General features: G+C 55.8%; 1 protein-coding gene across 1 annotated transcript in view; it reads right to left on the reverse strand.

The window, feature by feature from the left end:
- TCERG1L (transcription elongation regulator 1 like) overlaps nucleotides 1–23,299 on the reverse strand; it is a 180,514-nt gene that overhangs the window by 14,986 nt on the left and 142,229 nt on the right. Inside the window, exon 8 of the mRNA XM_084997466.1 lies at nucleotides 17,999–18,068. Within this exon, the coding sequence (XP_084853592.1) occupies nucleotides 17,999–18,068 (70 nt within the window). The remainder of the gene's footprint in view (nucleotides 1–17,998; nucleotides 18,069–23,299) is intronic.

Raw genomic sequence — 23,299 nt, forward strand, 5'->3', positions numbered from 1 at the left:
CTAGCCTGGGAACCTCTATATGCTGCAGGTTCGGCCCTAAAAAGAAAAAAACAAAACACAACAAAACAAAACAAAACAACCACCCGTTGCACCTGTGTTTGTCCAGGGTACTGTGGCAATACGTCAGGTACCAGTCTGGGGCTGTGCTGAGAAGATCCCACACTCTACGCCTAAGAAGGGTTTTCATGCATCAGGGCTCTGATACGGATTAATCCAACCTCATACAAAATCGGCAAAGAAAAGAAACTGCTTGCTCAGCCCCTTAGGGAATCTTATTTATAGACCAGCTCTTTCAGGAGAACTTACATTCCGTGCTTCTTACGCGAGTATGTGGCATTTTGAAAAAAGAAAATTACCAGTGGGTTTGCAATTGCATCACGTTCTGAAGGGTATAATTAGGGTTTCTTTGTAATAAATTTTCATTAGTTAAAAACGGAAGTGTGGAAACACGCCTCGCACTGTTGTGCCTCGAAGTGAGATTAATACGAACCTGGTGCGCTCTGCGATGGTCACGCGTGACGGCTCACTCAACAGAGCATTCTGTTCGGAACCACCGGATGCCCTCCAGATCGCAAAGCTATCAGCTCAGTGAGAATCAATGAAGAGCAAGTGCAAACTTGCTAAACATATTTTAAATATTCTCATGGCTGAATGATTTGGGTACAAAAATGTTAATTCCTAATATTTAAAAAAAACAGCTCAAGCCAAAATTGTATGGAGGGTGAGAGGCAGGGTCCCCAGGGCACAGTCCCTGGGTACCTGAAGCCTCGCTGGCTGTGGGGGGCAGGGAACAGCTGCAGCCTGGGGTCTCCTCACTCCCAGGGGCCGGGCACACGCCCCCTGCTCCCCCGCCTCCCAACCCCCCCCTTAGAGACACCAGGGTGGCCACGCCCTCTCCCGACCATTCTGTCCCCTCCCCTCAGCCCTCCAACTGCCACTAAGTTTGCCCAGCTGAGCCCCTCGTGACAGGTGGGCGTGTGCACGGGCGTGTCTGTCCCTCGGGGGTGACCTGGAGAGCCAGGGTTTTCTGCTCCTGCCACGCACACAGGGCAGCACGGTATTCTGGCAAATGCACCAGACTAGACCCGGTGCCACCGAATTCCACATGCAGGAGGTCTTTTCACGGACGACGCACTTTCATCTGCTTCTCTGGGCTGAGGGAAGTCGGGCCACTGCACCTGCCCATCTGCCGGGCGGGACCACAGACACACCTCGCTCCACCTCTGGCATCTTTCAGGGGAGCCATCCTGAGGTCAGAATGGTGATCCTGGCAGAGAAATGACAGCCACAGACCTGCTGCCTGATACAGGTCAAAGGACAGTGGTTTTACTGTCCAGCCTATGTGTGGAGGCGGGGAGAGGGAGCTGGAGAAGGCCGACTGGCTTCCTAGCAGGTGCACACCTGGGACGTGTATCGCAGCACATCTGAGGCCCCGCCCATCGACCCAGTTAGCGGTACAGTGGGCCCCTCAGCCCTGGGGGAGGTGTTCCGGGCCCCCCAGGGGTGCGCGAGGCCCTGGTTAGTACTGACTCCTAGAGACGGACACGCAGGCGGCAGGCTTCCCTCCAGGCAGCTATGACGACCTGCACACGTCTTGCACAGTAAGAGACGGACAGTGGAAACATGAGAAAATAGAACATTTATAACAATACACGGTAATCAGTCATGTGACGTGCTCTGTCTCAAAATCTCACTGGACAAATTCAACGTCTTTTCCGTCTTGAGTTCACCACGTGCCGCAGCCGTAACTGCAGCGTGAGGTGTAACATCAACGGAGCATGAATTCCTCTCTCCTTCCTCACAATTTCGAGGTAGATCTGTTCTTACCATAGATCTGAGTGGGTTCAGCACATGATCCATTTTCTGCTCTTATGAGGTTGAGAAGCTTGACCTCTGTGCTCACGGGGAGCAGCTTCCGCCTCCTCTTGGGCGCATTCAGGTCGCCTGCATCACTGCTCTGCACTTCGGGGCCACCGTTAAGAAAATAAAGGTCACCTGCACACAGGCTGTGACCGTGAATGGATCTGGCGACCATAAGGCGGCTGCTAAGTGACCAGCGGATGGGACACCCTGGATGGAGGGAGGGCTCCCGCCCCGGCGGGACGGGCAGGCAGCACGGCGCAGATTTAAAACGATGAACCGTTCCCTTCAAGAATTTTCCATGTGGTATTTTTGAACCTCATCTGCCTGCAGATTAACTGCAAAAACTTCAGATAAGAGGAAAACTGCACACGCAGGCAGCCTCAGGGCTGGACCCTGTGCTCACTGAGCACTGGGCACCGTCGCATCACCCAGATGGGCCGAGGCTCAGAGCACAGAGCTGGAGGCGTCAGGTCCAGGCCTCAACTGGGCAAACCTGGTGTGCACACCTGTGCCCTCGTGTGCCGCAGCGAGGGTGCCCTTGCAGGGGCGTGAGAACTGGATGGGACAACCCAGGTCACTCCCCCGAGCGGCCCGCGCTCAGCGTCTTCCTCCCCCCTCCTTCCTGCCCCCGCTCTCCTAGCAGTACCATTTCTTCTTGTCCATGCCCACAGCGAGTAGGAGTCCTGGGCCAGGGACTGAACCTGCACCGGAGCAGCGAGGCGAGCCAGGGCAGGGACGATGCCGGGTCCTTAATCTGCTTCGCCAGCAGGCGCTTCCCTAGCGGTGCTGTTGGAGATTCTGGAGAAATGGCCTTGATCGGACGGCTGCCTGAGGGCAGAACTTGAGGTGGACGAGAAGTGCCGGGTCAGCCCGGCAGGACCCAGCCCTCCGCAGGTCCTCCTCCCGCCACCCGCCCACACCCGTCCCCACTGCTCCCTCACACCCTCGGGGCTCGGCCACCACGCTGCTTCTGCCCCTGTCCACTTGTAGGTCTGGGCTGAGCTTCTGCCTGGTCACCTGGCCGTGCCCCTGGGGGTCGAGCCGTGTGCACCATGTGCACAGAGCGAGGTGCCCTCTGGAGGCAGGACGCACGATGCTCTTGCTGCTGGGGCCTGTCTGGACCTGCTCCTCTAAGTGCCAGGTGAGCCCCGTGGGTGGCATCAGGGCTGGGCCGGGCACTGAGCTCTGTGCTGGTGCCCAGAGCCGTCAACGAATGTTGGGAGACTTGGTTTGTGGCTGAGATTGTCTTGCAACGCCCTGGAGCCCATGCCAGGCGGGGAGCTCCAGGTTCGTGCTCTAGAGGGACGGGCTGCCCGCCCTCAGGCACCCTGAGAAGCTGCCGCCCCCCCGGCCTTTGTCTTGGCCCCACGCAGGTGCCTTTCCCAGAGTGTTCGTGAGCCCTGGAGGGTGCGTCTGTCCTCACCGGGCAGAGCGTCAAGGGAACGTGCGAAGCAAGGCTGTGGGTGTAAACGTGCCCTGGTCTGCAGCCGCCACACACGCAGCTCGGAGGCGCGGAGGGCGGGGCTTCGGGCTCGGAGCCCCTCGCGGGCCTCACGGAGACTCTCCTCCGGGTTGTCTTCAACCTCCGGAGCCCCAGGTTCCTCACCCTCCAAACGGGAAGGAGGAGGAGGACCAGACCGACACCGTCCGTGCCTGATGCGGGGAGGCAGGGCCGCTGTGACCTCAAGGTCTGATGTGGACAGAGGTGTCTTTGAACCTGGACTTCCCCACACACGGGCTCTATCTTTCCGGCCGACTTCCACCACTTCCCCGACTCTCCATTTCCGTCATCTGTGACGTCAAAATGACGACAGTCCTCGCTGCTTAAGGGCTGACGTGCAAACAGTGAAAGCCTGGTATTTGCTGAAAACTCTGCAAGCCCTCTTCCCACCTGACCTGCAACACCCCATTCAGTCCTTGTCACGCCCCAGCGGTGGCCGTGGTCTTCAGCCCCAGCTGACAGCCGGGAAACCCGAGGTGGTGAGGGAGGGTCCTCGGCACAGCGGCACTTCTGAGAGGGGGTGACGGGGGTGACGGTGGTGATGCTGGTGGTGATGAGAACTGACGGTGGTGTTACTGGTGGTGGCGGTGGTGACAGTGATGGTGACGGTGCTGTTACTGGTGACGGTGGTGGTGGCGACGGTGACGCTGGTAATAGTTCTTGACCTTCACTGTCTCTGGCAGCTTCTGCACAGCCACGCGAACGCGCCCCAGGCCGGCTTCCAGCCTGCTGCTCAGCTGGGTGACGTCTCACCTGCTATTTAATTTGATGGGTGGGGTGGAGCCGGTTCTTTCCTCTGGGGCGGAGGGCTAGGAATTGATCATCAAAGCACTGTGGTCTGTATCTGGTGGGAGACACGTACGAAATTCTGCAGGAATCAGAGTTCCTGTGAATCTCTGCCTTATGGGGCCTCAGACAATTTGCCAGGTGGGTTGGAACAAATGGTCTCACACGAGGCAAACCAGGAAAGATCTGCGTTCTCCAGTTTTCAGCCTCAACACTCACGCAGGGAGGGCGCCTGTGGCTGTGTCGGAAACCTGGACCCTCACTCAGGGCGCCCCCCGTCTCCTTGGTAGGCCGTTTCCAGCTGCCCCTGCCAGCCCTGAGGATGGGCTGGAACGCTCTTGGGCTGTGGACGTGGGGTGCGTCTCACAAAGGCTGCATCATGGCTTATGTATCACAGCAAGAACGACTAAACCAAACCAGCCTCCTGCTTCCACCTGCTGCCTCCAGACGCGCTTTTGGGGAACACGGGAGGATATGTGACAGCCCAATCACAAACACCGTAGGGACAGGACTCCGATCTAAGGTTTAAAGCAAAGCAGGCCTCACAATGCGAAATAAAGCGAGGGCAGAGGGAAGCGGTTTCATCTCCCCAGGTCCTCACGCAAAGGCAGGCGGAGCTGACAATCCAGAAGCCCACAGACAAAGTCCTCTCACACCAAGGGTGAGGCACCCACGAACCCACATGCAAGCGGCCTCAGGGCCTCGGAGACGGCTGACGCCGAGACAGGGGCAGCGGCTGGTCCCGGACCCGGAGCCCCGCCCGCCCGTGATGTCCCCAGGGGGAGGGGCAGCCGCTGGACTGCGGCTGCTGATGTGGGTGGTGGGGGCACTGAAGCTGGGGGCCTGCCTGGCTCCAAACTGTGACGGGGCCAAGGTGACCGGGGGTTTGGACAAGCCGGGTGCAGGCTTATAGGATAAGACCAGCAAGGGGGGGGGAGTGACCCTGGGAAGTGAAGGGCTTGAGGGACAGAGGCCAGCACTGCACGACAGTGGGGGGGGGCCCGGACACCACGAGCGGTGACCCCCTCCCTGCACGGCGTCAACGGAACCGGAGCCACAGCGCCGTCGCAGGACACGAGACCGAGGCAGCGTCCACACAGGCAGGCGGGGCAGAAGACGGCCCGAGACCCCGAGGCAAGTTTTACGGACTCCGAAAATGAGCTGAAGTTTTCAGAGAAAACGGGAGGCGCTATGAAAGAGCAGCAAAACATGAGAATAGACGAATTCAGGGGAAAAAGGATTTCAGACCAAAGAAAGGTGTGAAAAGACATCAGAGAGATCCAAGAAATTAGAAATAAAAGGGGGAAAGCCCCTTACAAATGAGGGAGAAAGCAGGAGGTGCACAAACGCGAGGAGAATACAGGCCGCGGGCAAGGCTCTGAGACCAGGGGGCGGGGAAGACGGGAGGAAAGTCCAAAAGCGAGAGAAGAGACGGAAGGGAGGCAGAATGGGGGCCCGGCAGACGGCGAAGCAGGACCGAGCGTGGCCTGGAGTCCCCGGTGAGGAGCCCAGGGCCGTGAAAGAGCACACACGGCCACACGACCCGAGAGCAGCGCCTCCGCGTGGAAGAGCTGTGGTGGCGTCTGGCGCCACACCCGGGAAGGGCACCAAGGACCGCCACGAGGCAGACGTGCTCTGTCGCCTGGGGACTGAAATTAAAAAACTACAACGGACCGGCGTGCAAATCCAGGGAGTCACCATGGGTTCTGGTCCCTGGAGACAGCTCGAGAACCAACCTGCTATTTGGAAAATCAGCATCAAAGGGACAGAGCCAAGCCTTTATCTTGGGTGTTTTGCCTGAACTATACTTGAGGGAACCACATGGTTCCCGAGGGTTTGTTTCCCTTTACAAAAACAGTCAAGGTTACAACTGCAAATGAAATAATATGATTAAAATATTAGCATGAAAAAAATCCTTCTGGAAACCCAAGATTTGGGCAAGTCGCTTGCTCACGCCACAAAGGACGGACAGCCAGACACCACACGCTTTCTGATGGAAGCAACCCAACAAGTGCCCCAAGGAGTCTCCGCAAACACTTATAACCTCGGCCCCGACACAGCCTCCTGATCTGAGTATGGACTTACAGAACCTTCTGGGGCCAGAAGACTCGGTGAAACCACGTGACAGCGATTCAGTGACACCAGCAGTCAGGCTATCCTTCTACAGCTAAGAAGAATTCTGATTTCTTCAAAAACAACCACAAGAGAGAAGCTCCCCGTGGCGTGCTGGGTTAAGGATCCGGCACCGGTGGAGCTGGGGTACGGGGTCGATCCCGGCCTGGGAACTTCCACGTGCCAAGGATGTGGCCAAAAAAAAAGAAAAAAGAAAAACAAAAAACAAAACTGAGGTGGAAAGAAAGAAACCCACAGATTACAGATTAGAACAGACTTAGGAGAGGGCCCCAGAGGACAAGGCACAAACCTGAGATCCTGATTGAAAAATAAAACTGTAAAAGAATATAAACAATCGAGGAATGTGAACAATGTCTGGGAGGCTACTTGATGATATTAAGGAATTGTTGTTTGTTTATTTACTTTCCTTTTAGGGCCACGCCTGCAGCATGCGCAAGTTCCCGGGCGCGGGGTCAAATCGGTCAAATCGGTCAAATCAGAGCCGCACCACAGCCACGGCAGCACCAGACCCGAGCCACAGCTGCGACCTACGCCCCGCGCTAATTCATTCATAATTAACATACGAACATTAACAGAATGAATCCTTAATTCACCGAGCAAGGACAGGGACAGAACCCGCATCCTCAGAGACTAGGTGGGTTCTTGACCCGCTGAGTCACAGCAGGCACGCCAGTTTGTTTTCCTAGATGTGACCATGGTTATACTTTAAAATCCTTATGGCTTAGTCACGGGCCCTGGTACACTTAACAGATGAAATGCTTGTGAGCGCTGGGGCTTGTTCCAGAATAATCCGAGTGAAGGAGAACCGTGTCGGCCTTGAGGTCTCTGCAGAAGCTGGGGATGTGTCCGTGGGGGTTAGCAGCCTGCTCCGCGGTTCACACCGAACTCTCCACACTAAAAAGCTGAACCTGGAGGTCCCGCCGTGGCTCAGCGGAAACGAATCTGACTGGCATCCATGAGGACGCAGGGTCGATCCCTGGCCTCGCTCAATGGGTTAAGGATCTGGTGTGGCTGTGGCTGTGGTGTAGGCTGGCAGCTATATAGCTCCAATTCGACCCCTAGCCTGGGAACCTCCATATGCTGCAGATGTGGCCCTAAAATAAATAAATAAAAATTAAAAATAAAAACTTGCAACAGTGTGTAAATCGACTCCGCCCTCTTCACTGCTCCCACCGGGCCACTCTCGCTGTGTTGACAGACTCCTCCCCCGTCCGGTTAAGATCTCAGCTTTCCCCGAGACCGCCTCCGGAGCCCACCAGGCTGCCCTCGCCTCCACGCTCGCCCTGCCCTTCGGCTTCTCCCTGTGCTCAGGGCAACCTCCTCCGCCTCCTCCTCCTCCGGGCCAGGGCCCCCTCCCGCCCCATCCCCACCTGGTCAGGCTCAGCTCGCGGCCAGCGGGAGGCGTGAGAATGAACAGTTCAACTGTGAATGAGCAGTAATTACCGAAGGAGGGCAAAGGCGGCCTTCTCCCGGGAGACGGGGGCCAGGCTGCCCCCACTGGGGCTGCACAGACCACGGGGGCTGCACAGACCACGGGTCCTGGGGGGGGTGCAAGATGCTCCCCCCGCCCGGGGATGGTGGCGTGCCTGGAACCGCTGGCGAACCCGGATCTCACGGTTCGCTCGGAGTGACGCGGCCACACGGAGGAGGGCCGAGGGCAGACCCGCCTCTGGAAGGAAGCCCATCTCTCCCACCTCCTCCCCCTCCTGGATGCCCCTTCGGCCCCCTGTCAAGAAACCTGTCAAAAGCCTGCTTATCCCTTAAAAGCCAAGCAGCATGTCACCTTCCCAATGGCCTGAGGTCCATGCGGCCTGGTGGGAGGCCCGGCCACTTTATCACGGACGCAGCAAGGCAGGGACGCAGCAGCCGTGGAGCCCAAGGGTCTCTCCGAGGCCTGACCCCTGCGCCCTCCCCTACCCGGCGGGAACAGCAGCGTCTGCTCCAGCCACGCAGAGACCCGTGCTTGTCCTGCAGAGGACAAGGACAGCCGGGCGCCCAGGGGGGCCCGGGAATCAGCCAGTGGGCTGGTGTGGGGACAGCAGAAGGTCCCTGTGCCAAGGGGGCGGGGCTGCTGCTCCACGTGGGGCGTGGGGCGCCCCAAGCCAAGGCGGCGGGGAGAGTGCAGCCCACCGAGAGCCCCTGACTGCTCTGCCACTCGCCGCCGCCTGAGCCAGGGGCCGAGACAGGAAGTGGTGCCACCGACGGTGTGTCCCCTGGGCCCCACACAGAGGGCGGCAGTGACGTGTGTTCCACGGGTGCTGACAGAGGACGCGGCGGCCGGGGGCGGGGGTGCAGGAAGCGTTACAGCGGACGGCGGCTCATCCATCCGCCCTGCCCGCCCAGGCCCCGACCTGTCGCCGAGGGCCTGAGCCTTCCTCTGCGCCGTCAGCTGCCGGAGACGCGGCCCACACGGTGCAGAAGGCCCCCATCCCACCCGGGAGACTGGGTCTGGGGGAGCTCCCAGACGTGCAGGGCCTGGACCCCGGCAGCACGGGCCATGTGGCTGTGAGGTACTGGGCTGGGACCTCAGGGCTGGAGACAAAACAGGATCTCCTTTCTCGCCACTTGGGAAGGGCCGCTGCTGCTCCGCAGGCAGGGGACAGTCACCTGTGGGCGGCGCCGTGCTGGACGCAGATGGTCGGCAGAGGCTGGGGGGCCCCAGGTCCCCAGCAAACAGTGGACGTGCGGGCGGGCTCGCTCACTACCGCGGAATGAACCCCTTGGGGAAGGAGATTCCGGTCTCAGCGAGCACGGGCCCCAGGCCGCCCCGCCAGCTCCCCTTTGCACACGCAGCCTGAGGGTCCATGACCACAGCTGAAGGCCGAGCACCCACGGAACTGCGGGGTCAAAGGAAGCGAAAGGCAGGCTGAGAGATATGAAGAAGAACCGGGGACGGCCCTCCAAGGTCAGGGGCTCCACAACGGACTCCAGCCTGGCCCCCGCACAGTCAGATCTCCGACTTATCTCCACGTGGGTGAAAAGCCTCACGGAGAGAGAAAGAGAACTCGGCCTGTCCCCCCAGACTTGGGAAACGACACCTGCTGTCCTATGAGGTGTGACGCGCGGGCCTCAGGCTGTGTGTAGGCTCCTGGCCTCCCCTGTCAGAAATTCCTAAGTGAAGAGAAAATAAATGCCAGGGAATAGGTAGGCTTCGATCTAAGAGGACAAATTAAAACCCCGTGACAAAGGGCTGCCTGTGCACACGGCCTTCTCGCCAGCAGCAGCGGGCATCGCCCCCGCTGGGAGCCCCGAACGCAGGGGGCACAGACTCCGTACTGCTTACAGCACCACAGGTTTCCAGAAACAGTGGGTCCACTACAATCATGAACTATGTGCGAAGACGAACTTCAAGGTAAGTGGATGGTAATAACTCGCTTCCCGTGCACGTCCAGGGCCACGAGGACACACACCCTGTCCTGCGGCCAGGGGAACCCAGCGGGAACGCGGGCCCTTCTCTTGCTGTCTGGGGACCCTGTAAAGATGGAGCGTCAGGGCTCCTAATTTAGAGCCCACGTATTTTCCAGCCTCATTTTTGCACATTTCAAAGGAGCAGAGCTCTCCCTTGTCAATTGCTCACTTTCCCGGGATTCTGGAAATCACGGGCGAGACCTGGAAGAGCTGGTGTCGTGGCCCCTCCGGATGCCGAGCCCTCGGCCGTCCCCTGCCCTCACACCGGGGGCAGTAGCTGTCTGCCTGTAAAAGGAGGGTTTCTTCTCCTTTCACGGCAGCCTCGCTAGGGGTGGATGTGACATGACGACAGAGTCAGGAGTACAGGCTGCAAATCCTTCAGACACTTAGTTGTTTTGTTTGTCTTTGTTTTGGCTGAGGCTGTAGCATGCAGATGCTCCCGGGCCATGAACTGAACTCACACCATAGCAGCGACCGGAGCCACAGCAGGGACACCACCAGGCCCTTAACCGGCTGAGCCGCTAGGGAACTCCGTGTTTCGTCGTGTCTTCTGGATGAGGATCTTGTGTCCTGGACGGACGCTCCCGCCCCAGGTGGCCGCCAGGTCGGGGCAGAACTGCAGGCAGACCAAGCACAGCCTCAGGGTCACATGCAGGCTCGGGCACGGGCACGGGCACGGCCTCCCCGGGCTGCCCCCAAAGTCCTTAAGAACACAGCCCAGGCCAGGGGACTTGCTTTGGGTGTGTCTCGGCCACTTCGGTTTGTCAAGGGCAGAGTGATGAAAAGCATGTTTGGTTTCTGGAAAGCAGAAAAATGACCACAAGGGTCCTTCTCGCGGACCTGAGTCTCCAGGCAAGGCTGCCTAGGACCCCAAGCAAGCACCTACCTGACATAAAGGTCACCTTCACACGGACATGCAAAGCCACCACCTGGGCGTTCCCAGGGTTTCCAAACTGTCACAGCAAACAAGGTTCCCAGACGAGAGATGCCTTTGGTCACTCACGGCAAAGGAATTAGAAACCAGACGGCAGAGAAACGTAAATAAATTTCCAAAGCTGCGGGGCCCGTGCTATTTGAAAACTCAAAAGAATACTTTCCCTCTGCGACCCTACAGAAAGCAAGGAATCGACACGAATCCCCTTCTCATCCACGGCAGAAGCTCGCGCCGCGTGAAGCCGCGGGAAGCCAGGCAAACCCACTGGCCTTGTCTCCACGGACGTGTTTTGTGGATAATTTCACTCTGGTTTTTAAAACAAATGACACACCTTTGCTGAAGCCTTAAAATAACTCAACTCAATTATGTGAAACACATTCGAAGTTCTTTGAATCGACAGCACATTCCCAACGCAGGTCTGAACCATTAAAAAAAAACACCCTACACGTCAGAAACTGGCAGAACCCTGGGGCACTGCCCACAAAGGGGAGAAGCAAATAGTCCACTTCCAGTCCCAGGGAAGGTGGGACATGAGTCACAAACACGTTCCGTGAAACACGAAACAAGGAGCCCTCGGAAGTGGCTCTCACCACGGAGTGCGAGATACCGGGGTAATTTGAGAGCCTGTCGCTGTGACGGATTTCTCTGTCCAGGGAATTTTAGGAAAAGTATTATTTGCACCTGAAGTGAATGCACAACTGATTTAACGCCATCTGCGCCAGAATGTCCACGACCCCGGCCAGGGGGCACGAGAGATGCTGGGAGGAGAGCATCTTTCAAGACGTCCCTTGTAAACAAGCCTGTTTCTTCCTTCCTTTCTTTCTGGTCTTGCCCTTGGCACACGGACGTTTCTGGGCCAGGGATCGAACCTGCTCCACAGCAGTAACAATGCTGGACCCTTAACTGCTGAGCCACCAGGGAGCTCCCAGTCCCTCATTTCTTAGACCCCAGGATATGGCTGCTGCAGTGTCACTCTGCAGAAGCATGTGAGTGCTTTTTGATGAGGAAAAAAAATCACATTAATTATAGAAAAGGGTAAGTCAAAAGGCACTGATTTTGGCAGTTTCTTTGGAGCCTGGCCTCTTGCTGGGGAGGCAGAGTCTGACGATAAAGAAGCCTGAGGGGTCCCTGGACTTAGTGACAACCTTCCCCAAATAGACAAAAGTGCCACATGACGCTGGGTGACCCAGTGGGTGACCTGCAGCCCCTGCTGGGAGGGAGCCTTGTGAAAATCCGACACCCAGCGTGGGTGCAGCTGGTGCAAACTGGCTCCTAATGGAATGGCTGGGACTCTCAGAATATTCCAGACCCGAGGTCCAGCCCCCTAGCGTCCACGGAAGCATTGTCGTCCCGGATCTCAGGGGCAGAACAGAGGCACCAGGGGCTGAGCCCCGAGACGTGGCAGCCACCTTGGGCCTGGGCACACACAGGGCCTGTGGGCCCAGCGGGTGTGGAAACGACAAAGGCCAGAAGCTTCCACAAAACACCCGTGTGCGTCAAAGTCGAGGCTCAGGCGTGCAAGAACTCGTGCAGGTGAGGACAGCCGAGAGGAAGCTTCTGACGGTATTTAAACGCCAAGAGCTCCCAGTGGCGGCGGGTCCCACGGGAGGACCAGCACAGCTGGGGGCTGCGGGCGGACCACCCGCTGCTCTGGAGCCCCCGAGCTCTCCCTCCTGCCCAGGTTCAAGGGCATCCAGCAAAAGCCGAACTGCACCCCCGCCCCGAGTCTCAGGAAGCCCCTCTTGTTTATAATATGATGACGTCTGTGTAGCTAAAGGCCACAGAGACGGGCCTAGCAGATGCCCACGCTCAACGAGATGGCACCCGATGCCCCTTCCTGGAGCCCGGGGCCCCCGCGAAGGCCTCGGTGTTCGTCCTCTGTGGCCCCAAGTGTCCTTTGAGTCCCGAAGCGACCGTCTCAGGGGAGGAACTGGAGGAGCAGGAAGACAGAGACCTGCGAGGCTGGGCGCTGGGCGGGGACTGTCACGGCGGCCCTGGTCCTGGCCAAGAGCAGCCCAGGTCTCCTCACCCCAGGAAGCAGGACCTCAACACCCTTCCTGCACTGTTTCCGGAAAGTTCTGCACTGTCTGCTTGGCATCAGTTAAAATGACAGTATACCCGCGCCCCGGGCAGCAAAATAACTCTGTGAGGGTGCACAGTGGGAAAAGCCAGAGTTTGGAAAAGGAAGGAATAATGAACCCGCTCGGGACTCTGTGGCCGCACAGGCCTCTGTCAGAGAGCCCACTCCAGCCCTGGCCACCGGCCCCGGCCGGCACGTCCTCCCTCCGACCCTCTCCCGCCGTCCGGTCCTGCCCAGGAAACCACGGGGTGAGAAGCGAGTAGAAGAGTCCGGCCTCTTGGGCGTAGCAGCTCTGGGCGCTGCCCTCGGCCGCCGCTGGGGCCCTAGAGAGGCGAGCCAGCGACGGTGGCACTTCTGCGGCGGCCTCCTCCCCTCCCTCCCAGTCCGGGGCTGCCAGACTGCAGCTGGCACTGCAGGGTGGGCAAGCTCGAGGGCGGGGCGCAGGGCCTGGATGGATTTCACTGCCTGCGTGAGCGCGTGTGTGTGCTCACGGCGGCACCGGCGGTGGTGGCGGCGGGCGGGCCCTGCCTGGCCCGTGTGGCCCCCGCGCGCTTCCGAGGAGGAGCCCGGCTGGGGCGCCCGCCCCGCGGCCTCGACTCCCCGCCGAGCCGCCAGCGCCCTGGGACGCAATGAGGACCTGGGTTTGTGTGCTGCTCCTTGGCCGTGGATACCTCACCAATGCCCTGGCCGAGAGGGCAGACATGGATGGGAACGGAGAATTGGGGGTCTCATCCAGCCCCTCCCTCGGCCTCAGGCTCCAGAGCCCGGGCCGGGGTCCGGCGGCCGGCCTGCGAGAAGCCGAAATCCCCCGCGAGGTAACTGAGAGGCTGGCGCACAGTCAGGTCCACAGCATCCGGGACCTCCAGTGACTCCTGGAGATAGACTCCGTAGGGGCTGAGGACCCTTTGGAGACCGGCCTGAGAGCCCACGGGGGCCACGCGCCAAGCATGCACCCGAGGAGCAGCCTGTGCCCATTCGGAGGAAGAGAAGCATCGGAACCTCTGCAAATTTAGGAGCACAGAAATTATCTCAAGTATCTTCTCTGACCACAACGCCATGAAATGAGAAATCAACCATGGGAAAAGAAATGAGAAAAAAACCTACTACGTGGAGACTAAACAACATGCTACTAAAAAACCAGTGGGTCAATGAGGAAATCAAGTAGGAAATTAAAAAATACCTTGAAGCAAATGATAATGAAGATGCAACCTCTCAAACTCTATGGGATGCCACAAAAGCAGTGCTCAGAGGGAAATTCATAGTGATACAGGCCTTTCTCAAAAAAGAAGAAAGATCCCAAATTGACAACTTAACCCTCCACCTAAACGAATTAGAAAAAGAAGAACAAAAAAGACCTAAAGTCAGCAGAAGGAAGGAAATTATAAAGATCAAAGAGGAAATCAATAAAATAGAGATTCAAAAAACAATAGAGAAAATTAATAAAACCAAGAGCTGGTTCTTTGAAAAGGCAAACAAAATTGACAAACCCCTGGCCAGACTCACTAAAAAGAGGAGAGAAAGAACCCAAATAACCAAAATTAGAAATGAAAAAGGAGAAATCACAACGGATACAGCAGAAATACAAAAAACCGTAAGAGAATACTATGAACAACTATACGGCAACAAGTTTGACAATCTGGAAGAAATGGACAATTTTCTAGAATCTTACAGCCTGCCAAAACTGAGTCAAGAAGAAACAGACCAACTGAACAGACCAGTCACTAGAAATGAAATTGAAGAAGTCATAAAAACACTCCCTACAAATAAAAGTCCAGGACCAGTTGGCTTCACAGGCAAATTCTATCAAACATATAAAGAGGATCTGGTGCCCATCCTCCTTAAACTTTTTCAAAAGGTTGAAGAAGAAGGAAGACTCCCAAAGACATTCTATGATGCTACCATCGCCCTAATGCCAAAACCAGACAGAGATACCACCAAAAAAGAAAACTATCGGCCAATATCTTTGATGAACATAGATGCAAAAATTCTCAACAAAATCTTAGCCAACCAAATCCAACAACATATCAAAAAATTATACACCATGACCAGGTAGGGTTCATCCCAGGTTCACAAGGATGGTTCAACATACGCAAATCAATCAACGTCAGACACCACATTAACAAAAAAAAAAAAGTCAGAAATCATATGATCATCTCAATAGACGCAGAAAAAGCATCTGACAAAGTCCAACATCCATTCATGATCAAAACTCTCACCAAAGTGGGTATAGAGGGAACATTCCTGAACATAATCAAAGCCATTTATGACAAACCCACAGCCAATATAACGCTCAATGGAGAAAAACTGAAAGCCTTCTTACTCAAATCTGGAACAAGACAGGGATGCCCACTCTCACCACTGCTCTTCAACATAGTTTTGGAAGTCCTAGCCACAGCAATCAGACAAACAGAAGAAATAAAAGGCATCCAAACAGGAAGAGAAGAGATAAAACTGTCACTGTATGCAGATGACATGATACTATACACAGAAAACCCTAAGGACTCAACCCCAAAACTACCTGAACTGATTAATAAATTCAGCAAAGTAGCAGGATATAAGATTAACATTCATAAATCACTCACATTTCTGTATGCTAACAATGAAATATTAGAAAAGGAATACAAAAATACGATACCTTTTAAAATTGCACCTTAAAAAATCAAATACCTGGGAATACACCTGACCAAGGAGGTAAAGGACTTATATGCCGAGAACTATAAAACATTAATCAAAGAAATTAAAGAAGATGTAAAGAAATGGAAAGATATCCCATGTTCATGGATTGGAAAAATCAATATTGTAAGAATGGCCATACTACCCAAAGCAATCTACAGATTCAGGGCAATCCCTATAAAATTACCCAGGACATTTTTCATAGAACTAGAACAAACAATCCAAAAATTTATATGGAACCACAAAAGGCCCACAATTGCCAAAGCAATACTGAGAAACAAAAACCAAGCAGGGGGCATAAGTCTGAATATTAAAAAGTCACAGTCATCAAAACAGTGTGGTACTGGTATCAAAACAGACATACGGACCAATGGAACAGAATAGAGAACCTAGAAATAAACCCTGACACCTATGGTCAATTAATCTTTGACAGAGGCGAGAGCATAATATGAGAAAGTCTATTCAGCAAGCATTGCTGGGAAACCTGGACAGCTGCATGCAAAGCAATGAAATTAGAACACACCCTCACACCATGCACAAAAATAAACTCAAAGTGGCTGAAAGACTTCCACAGAAGACAGAACACCATCAAACGCCTAGAAGAGAACAAGAGAACATAGGCAAAACACTCTCTGACATCAATATTTTCTCAGGTCAGTCTCCCAAGGCAACAGAAATAAGAGCAAAAATAAACCCATGGGACCTAATCAAACTGAAAAGCTTTTGCACAGCAAAAGAAACCAAAAACAAAAAAAAGACAACTTACAGAATGAGAGAAAATAGTTTCAAATGATGCAACGGACAAGGGCTTAATCTCTAGAATATATAAGCAACTTATACACCTCAACAGCAAAAAAGTCAACAACCCAATTGAAAAATGGGCAAAAGACCTGAATAGACATTTCTCCAAGGAAGATATACAGATGGCCAACAAACACATGAAAAAATGCTCAACATCCCTGATTCTTAGAGAAATGCAAATCAAAACTACCACGAGATACCACCTTACACCAGTCAGTATGGCCATCATTAGTAAGTCCACAAATAACAAGTGCTGGAGGGGCTGTGGAGAAAAGGGAACCCTCCTGCACTGTTGGTGGGAATGTAAACTGGTACAACCACTATGGAGAACAGTTTGGAGATACCTTAGAAATCTGTACATAGAACTTCCATATGACCCCACAATCCCACTCTTGGGCATCTATCCGGACAAAACTCTACTTAAAAGAGACACATGCACAAGCATGCTCATTGCAGCACTATTCGAAATAGCCAGGACATGGAAACAACCCAAATGTCCATCAACAGATGACTGGATTTGGAAAATGTGGTATATAGACACAATGGAATACTACTCAGCCATAAAAAAGAATGACATAATGCCATTTGCAGCAACATGGATGGAACTAGAGAATCTCATACTGAGTGAAATGAGCCAGAAAGATAAAGACAAATACCATATGATATCACTTATAACTGGAGTCTAATATCCAGCACAAATGAACATCTCCTCAGAAAAGAAAATCATGGACTTGGAGAAAAACTTGTGGTTTCCTGATGGGAAAGGGAGGGAGTGGGAGGGATTGGGAGCTTGGGCTTATCAGACACAAGTTAGAATAGATTTGCAAGGAGATCCTGCTGAGTAGCATTGAGAACTTTGTCTAGATATGTTGCAACAGAACAAAGGGGGGGGGGAATGTATACATGTAAGAATAACTTGATCCCATTGCTGTACAGTGGGAAAATAATAAACTAAAAAAAAAAAAGTGTGTGTCAGCACCGCATCTTCCTGGGACCGCACACAACGGCCCCTGCAAGTCTCCTCCTTCTGAGGCACACCTGTCAAGACAAGGTACCCGGTGCAGAAGCAACCTGACAGCTGTTCTGGGGCTCCCGCTGCAGGGCTGGGTGTCCCATGATGGGGGGTGGGACATGCGAGCCCGGCCAGGGACCAGGGGCAGCGCTGGGCGGAGAGGAGGGCGGCCCTGCCAGGACACGGGCACCGAGACGGCTCAGGAAGTGCCTCTCGGGTCCCTTTAGACGTGCCCTCACCCTTCCCTGTGGCCCTTCCTCTCCCGTTTCAGGAACTGTGACGCGATTTTACCCCTCTGGTGGAACTCAGGACAGGGACCCAGACTGGGCCTTCCCACAGGCTCCAGGGGAAGGATCATTCCTGCGGCTCGAAAGGAAGGACGGTCCCCCTCCTGCACCGTGACCACGACCCAGTCCCCACAAGCAGACTGTGATGCAGGCAGAAAGTCACACAGCCTCTTCTCACTCACGCATCCCGCACGCTGCGGGGAGAATCAGCAATGGGGTGGGATCACCTGGCCCAAAGTCCCAAAGCCAGCAAAACACAGAGGTGGGCCCCAACCCACCGTCCCCAGCACGAAGACCCCCTGGGCCCTCCATGCCCCCACCCTCCTCGGGCCGGAAGCAGAGCCTGGGCTGGGAGTGGCCCGGGGAGGTGGGAGAAGGGACACGAGGTCCCCAGAACAGCCACTGAGAGGGAACCGGGACCGCGGCCTCTGCGAGGACTTGGGTCAAAATGAGCCGCTTGTCCTTCCTCCCCCTGCTCATCCCCCAGGACGGCCCCACAGGAAGGCACGGGGCCACCTACCGATTCCTCTTGGTTTTCACGTCGGGGGCTTCCCTGCCGTCATCAGAGCTCGATCCATCGCTGGGGTCGCCTGAAAGAGAAGCGTGCTCGCGGTTAGCACGAGCTCGGGCCGCACCCAACCCTCGGGAAGCCCTGCTTCCAAGCAGACTTGGCTGCGAGCTAAGAAAGCCGGTTTCCTTAAGACCCACCTCGAATCCTACGCCCAGGTGGTGCCCCCCCCCACCGCCCCCAGCAGAGGAGCAGCTGGCCGTGCTTCTGTGCAGAGGAGCCGCCTCTACCTCGGCCCTGGAGAGGCTGGGGGGGGGGGTGTCCAGTGGACCCAGCCCCTCGAGCAGGACCAGGCCGGGACCAGTGCCCTCCCCACCGTCTTCCCGCTGCCCTGAACCCGCTGGCTCGGGCAGGCGGCAGGCACGCGCTGCTGTCTCTGCGTCTCCTTTCTGAAAGCCAAATTGATTGTGAAGTCAGGTCCCCTACTTACATCCTGAAGAGGTTGGCCCTGTAAATGTTTGATGAGCTTTTGGAATGAAAAAGTAAAAAGGTGCTCCCGTGTTTCATATTTGTCTCCAAAAGGGAAGAGGAAAAACGAGCAGAGAGATGGTTCTAGAGCATTATTATTTTGGTCCTGACAGGCGGAATGATGTCCACACGCTCCCTGGCATCCCAACTGCCTTCTGGCCTGTTTTTCATTCCGTGTCTGTCACCCAGGAAACCACTCTCTCATAACCATGTGCCCATGTGGGCACAGGTGCGGGGGCTGGGCATTGCAGCACAACCCCCCGTCCCCAGGACGGCTTGAACCCCCGTCCTTCCTGAGGGGCTCTGCAATGAACTCGTGATGAATGCGAGGTTTACGGGAACACACATCAATTCCCACAACTGCAAAGGCCTCCCAGCCTTTCTTTTGATAAAATCTGACTGTTCTCCACAGGCGCGGTCTGCAGTGCCAGCTGTGCCTCGGTCGCCAGCCCTGAGCCCCAGCCCTGGCCCGTGTGTTCACAGCGGGCGCTCAGGGCACGGGGCGGGGGCTGTTAGCAAGATGAGCGGGTCCGGCTCCCCCAGCCCGGCCTGGGTCTTGGTCCTGACGGCCCCCTCCCACCGAGGGCAGGTCCTGTGCACCACCCAGCAGCACCCACACCACAGCTCACCCCACCACGCCCTCGTGGGGCCAGCGAGACCCCCCAGCAGACGCCCGGAGCCCAGGGGCCTTCCGGGCTCCTCACCCCAGCGCTGGTGACTCGTGGGGCGGCCTGACGGGCCGCCCCGAGCTTAGGAGGCTGAGCAGCAGCCCTGGTCTCTCCCCAGCAGGTGCCCAGAGTCCTTCCAGGCCTGACGACCATCCGTGTCTCCAGAAGTCGCCAAATGTCCCCCTCCCTGTCCCGCTGCAGGACCAGTGGTCTAGAGAGAGCCCTGTGAGACAACTGAACGGACGTGGGGAGGGGGCAGCTCACCCCTTCACTCCCATGCCCCCCCCACGCCCACCCGCGGCTCCCCCAGTACCCCCCTCTGCTGTGACCCCAAAGGCACATGGATACCACCGCTCCTGCCCGGCCCTCCCACGGTCCCATGGGCGCCCCATCTCAGCGCCTTCACCCCGGGCCCCCCTCCCCGTCTCAGCCTCCACGCCCACCAGCACCCCTCCACCTGGGGCCCCCTGTCCCCGCTGGCTCTCGCTGGGGGGTGAAGGAGGGGGTCGTGTTGTCTGCTCGGCCTTCAGGCGGATACGATGGAGAGTGAGGAGCAGCCATGGAGACAGGACACGACACGAGGCGGGGACGCCCCGGACCCCCGCGCCCCGCAGAGGACACACGGGGAGGCCAAAGGTGGGACAGGAAGCGTTTAAAGATGGTTTTCTAAATTACAAAGAGGTTGGGTTTTTTTTTTTTTTTGAGTGTTTTTGTTTGTCTCAAACAATTTTATCATGGGTGAAGCTTTTCTGATCGAGTCACAAGATCCAGAGGCCATAAAGGAAACCATCGATTTGACTGCCTTTGAACAGACGAGCCCAGAGGGAACATCAGGAAAAAGAGCGGAATGGGGGTCCCGGGCCGTCCGTCCCCCACCAACACAGCTGCCGAGCCGGAAAGAGACGGGTTAAGGGTTCCAGACACTGGCACCTCCTCAGACCTGGACAAAGTCTAGGACAGTGCCGCCTGCGGGGGAGGGGGGGGGAGCCCGTCCTTCACTGCCCGCAGAGATAACGGGACGTAAACCAGTCTGGGGGCTGAAACTGGCGAGGAGCACACACGTAAAAAAAGAAAAAATAGTTTGGCGAAGTCACAAATGGACAGCCCCACTGGAGGAGCAGAAATCAGAATTCCCTGGGGAGCCGCAAACACAATTCCAGGGCTGTCACGCGGTCACACTCAGAAAGCCCAGATGGCAGCACGGAAACAGCAAAGCACACCAAGAAAGAAGAAATATGGCCCATTCGCAAGAAAAGTGGCCCTTGACAGCAAGTCCAAATACAAAATTAACTCAAAATGGGTGAAAAAACTACACTTCGCTAAAACCATACAAGTCTTAGACAAAAATGAAGGGGGAAGCGGTCACGACCCTAGGTTTGAAAATGGCCTCTTACATACGATACCAAAACACAGGCAATAAGAGAAAAAAATAGACAAACTGAACTTAATAAAAATTTCAAAAAAAAATGTGCATAAAGAGGACATGATCAACAGAGTGAAAAAGCAACCCCGAAAGTGGGAAACACATTCGCAAGTTAAATATCTGAAAAGAGATTAGTGTTCATAATACATTTAAACAAACTCCTACGACTCAACAGCGGCTAAGATGAAAGAACCCACCTACGGAGGGCAAAGACCTAACTGGACCTGTCTCCACGGCAGACACGCAGGGCCGAGAAGCACACGAAAGATGCTCAACAGGCAGTCAACAGGGAAACGCGAATCAAAACCGCAACGAGGTACCGCCCCACACACTCCGAGGGAAACAGGAGAAGAGCACTTGTTAAGAGGAAACCCGCCCGTGTTGGCACGAACGTGGGGCCCCTGAGTGTCGCTGGAAGGAATGTCAAGTCCGGCAGCTGCTGCAGGAAAAGCTGTGGCCGCTCCTCAAAGAGGTCAGTCAACGCAGGTGAGTGTCTGAGCAGGAACGCGACGCTGGGCATCTACCCAAAAAACTGCACACAGGATTCAAACAGATGCGTGTGTGCCCACGTTCCCACCAGCATCGCTCACAGTACCCAGAAGGGGGAAAGAGCCCCAGTGTTCGGGGGTGACCCAGTGAACACAGTGTGGGACACCACTCAGCTCTGCAGAGCCAAGACGCGCTGACAGCTGCTGTGACAGGGAGCCCCGGCGAGCACACGCTAGGTGAGATAAGCCAGTCGCTAATGGACACACACTGCCTGGTTCCACTTAGGTGAGGCGTAGAGAACAAACCTTCAGGGGTGCGGAGCAGGAGGGGTCACCAGGGGCTGGGAAGGACCACCAGCGGCACGGGGGGTTATCGATAAACAGTCAGGGAGTTTCCGTCTGGGGTGAGGAAAAGGATGGAAGTGTTGGCGAGGGTCATACAACATCGCAAAGGTATTAACTGCCACTAAACTGTGCGCCTAAAAATGGTTAAAAAGGCAAACTTCATGTTACGTGTCTTCCCACAATAAGAAAAACATTTCAAGATCAATTTGTCTTATGGGAAAAATCAAAAGAAACATACAGAACTCATGCCATAGCTCTAATACTGATCTCCTTGATTTATAAGATTCCAGGTAATATTCAGTAAGAAAGACAAACACGCACTTCACAGGAATACACGACAAACTAACGGCCAACAACTCAGTGGCAAGGTCCGTCTTTTCGGAGGAAGACTTAGCAAGGACTGTCCAGATGTGAAATGCATGTGCCTCCTGAGCTGGCAGTTCCAATACCACCAAGTGGTACAACAGAAATACTTGTAAAACGCTCCGAGGAAGAAGACTCGTGTAGCAGCATCACGTGCTCGCATGAACAAACAGATGCCCAGAGGGCCACCAGCTGGATGGAGCTGGGGGAGCCGATGGGCATCCAGCCCGGGGTGGGGGTGGCGTCGAGAGAGGGCAGCTCAAAACACGGAGAGCTGGAGAGAAACCCAGGATGGAGAGGAACAGGGAGGACAGCGTGTCGAAGCCTCAGCTGCTCTATTAAAGAAAGACACAAACATCCACCTGTTTTCGACATCTATTCTCCTATGCATTTAACCAGCAAGGGGAGGCTTTTGCATTTTTAAAGAAAGCCGCTGAGCGCACGGTGAGGTTGGGGCAGGGAGACAAATGTCATGCTTTCGGAGCCTGTGAAGCTGGGTCCCATCGGCACAGTCCCGGGTTAGCCCCGCCTGAGACCTGCAGAAGCCCGTCTGCATCGGAGGAGAAGCCTGGTGTGCGGGGGAGGGATGTGACTTGAGACCACCCAACCAGCACTTCGGTTGCTCCTGGGATCCAGGGACAACGGTGCTCCGGCCTGGGAACCGGACAAAGGCAGCAGCCACGGTCACTGCCTGAGCAGGCTCTGCTCCCGAGCTTCTGGACTCAACAGGCCCACGGTGACATCTCTGCCCCACGTCCGGGGGAGCAATACAGCCTTCCTGGGGGTTTGAGCGAACCCCAGGACCTGAGACCTTGGGGAAGTTCTGGGGAGTCTGCAAGCATCTGGCTGAAAAGACCGTCAGCAGGTTAAACGGCTTTGATAGTCACGACACGGGCGAGAGACTCGGCAGAACTGGACCCCAGAGTTTCTCCAACCTGGAGACTCTCACGCCCCACACCTGGGGGCTGGCCCAAGACGGGGCTTTGGCATCAGTGGGATGGCCCCTCGGGGCAAGGTCAGCCCTTCCACCTGGGTGCCTGCAGACACGGCGATGCGGTGCTCCCACCCGGCCTCTGGAGTCCTCAGCCTCCAGTGTGGGGCGTCCTGAGCCGAGACCTCTGCCAGCTCCTGAGACCATGCCCGCCTGGGGGGTCCTCACAGGTCTGCGGGCACAGCGGCTGCCCCTCCTGGGCCGGGGGGAGGGCAGTTTGATGCCCTGGGTTCCTGGGGAAACCGCCTTGAAACATGCTGCTCCCGTCTCTCCTGTTCGACAGCCCTGGGAAGTGAAGGCACCGGGAGAGAACACAGCTCCTTCTCAGCGCCACGTCTGGGCGCATCGGGGAACCGGGCTGAGCCCCAGCCCTGCTGAGGGACGAGCCATGAGAGCGTCCTCGAGACCCGTGGTGTCTGCAGGCCCGCGATGCCTCCCCACCGAGGCTGCCTGGTAACGTCTGTCAACAGAGGATCCCCTGGAGGGCTGGACCCGTCTCCACTGCCT

This window comes from Sus scrofa, chromosome 14 (assembly GCF_054392235.1).
Source record: "Sus scrofa isolate SSC_HxYL_T2T_F1_AM1 chromosome 14, Sscrofa_HxYL_maternal_Yorkshire_Landrace_v2.0, whole genome shotgun sequence".
NCBI lineage: Eukaryota > Metazoa > Chordata > Mammalia > Artiodactyla > Suidae > Sus > Sus scrofa.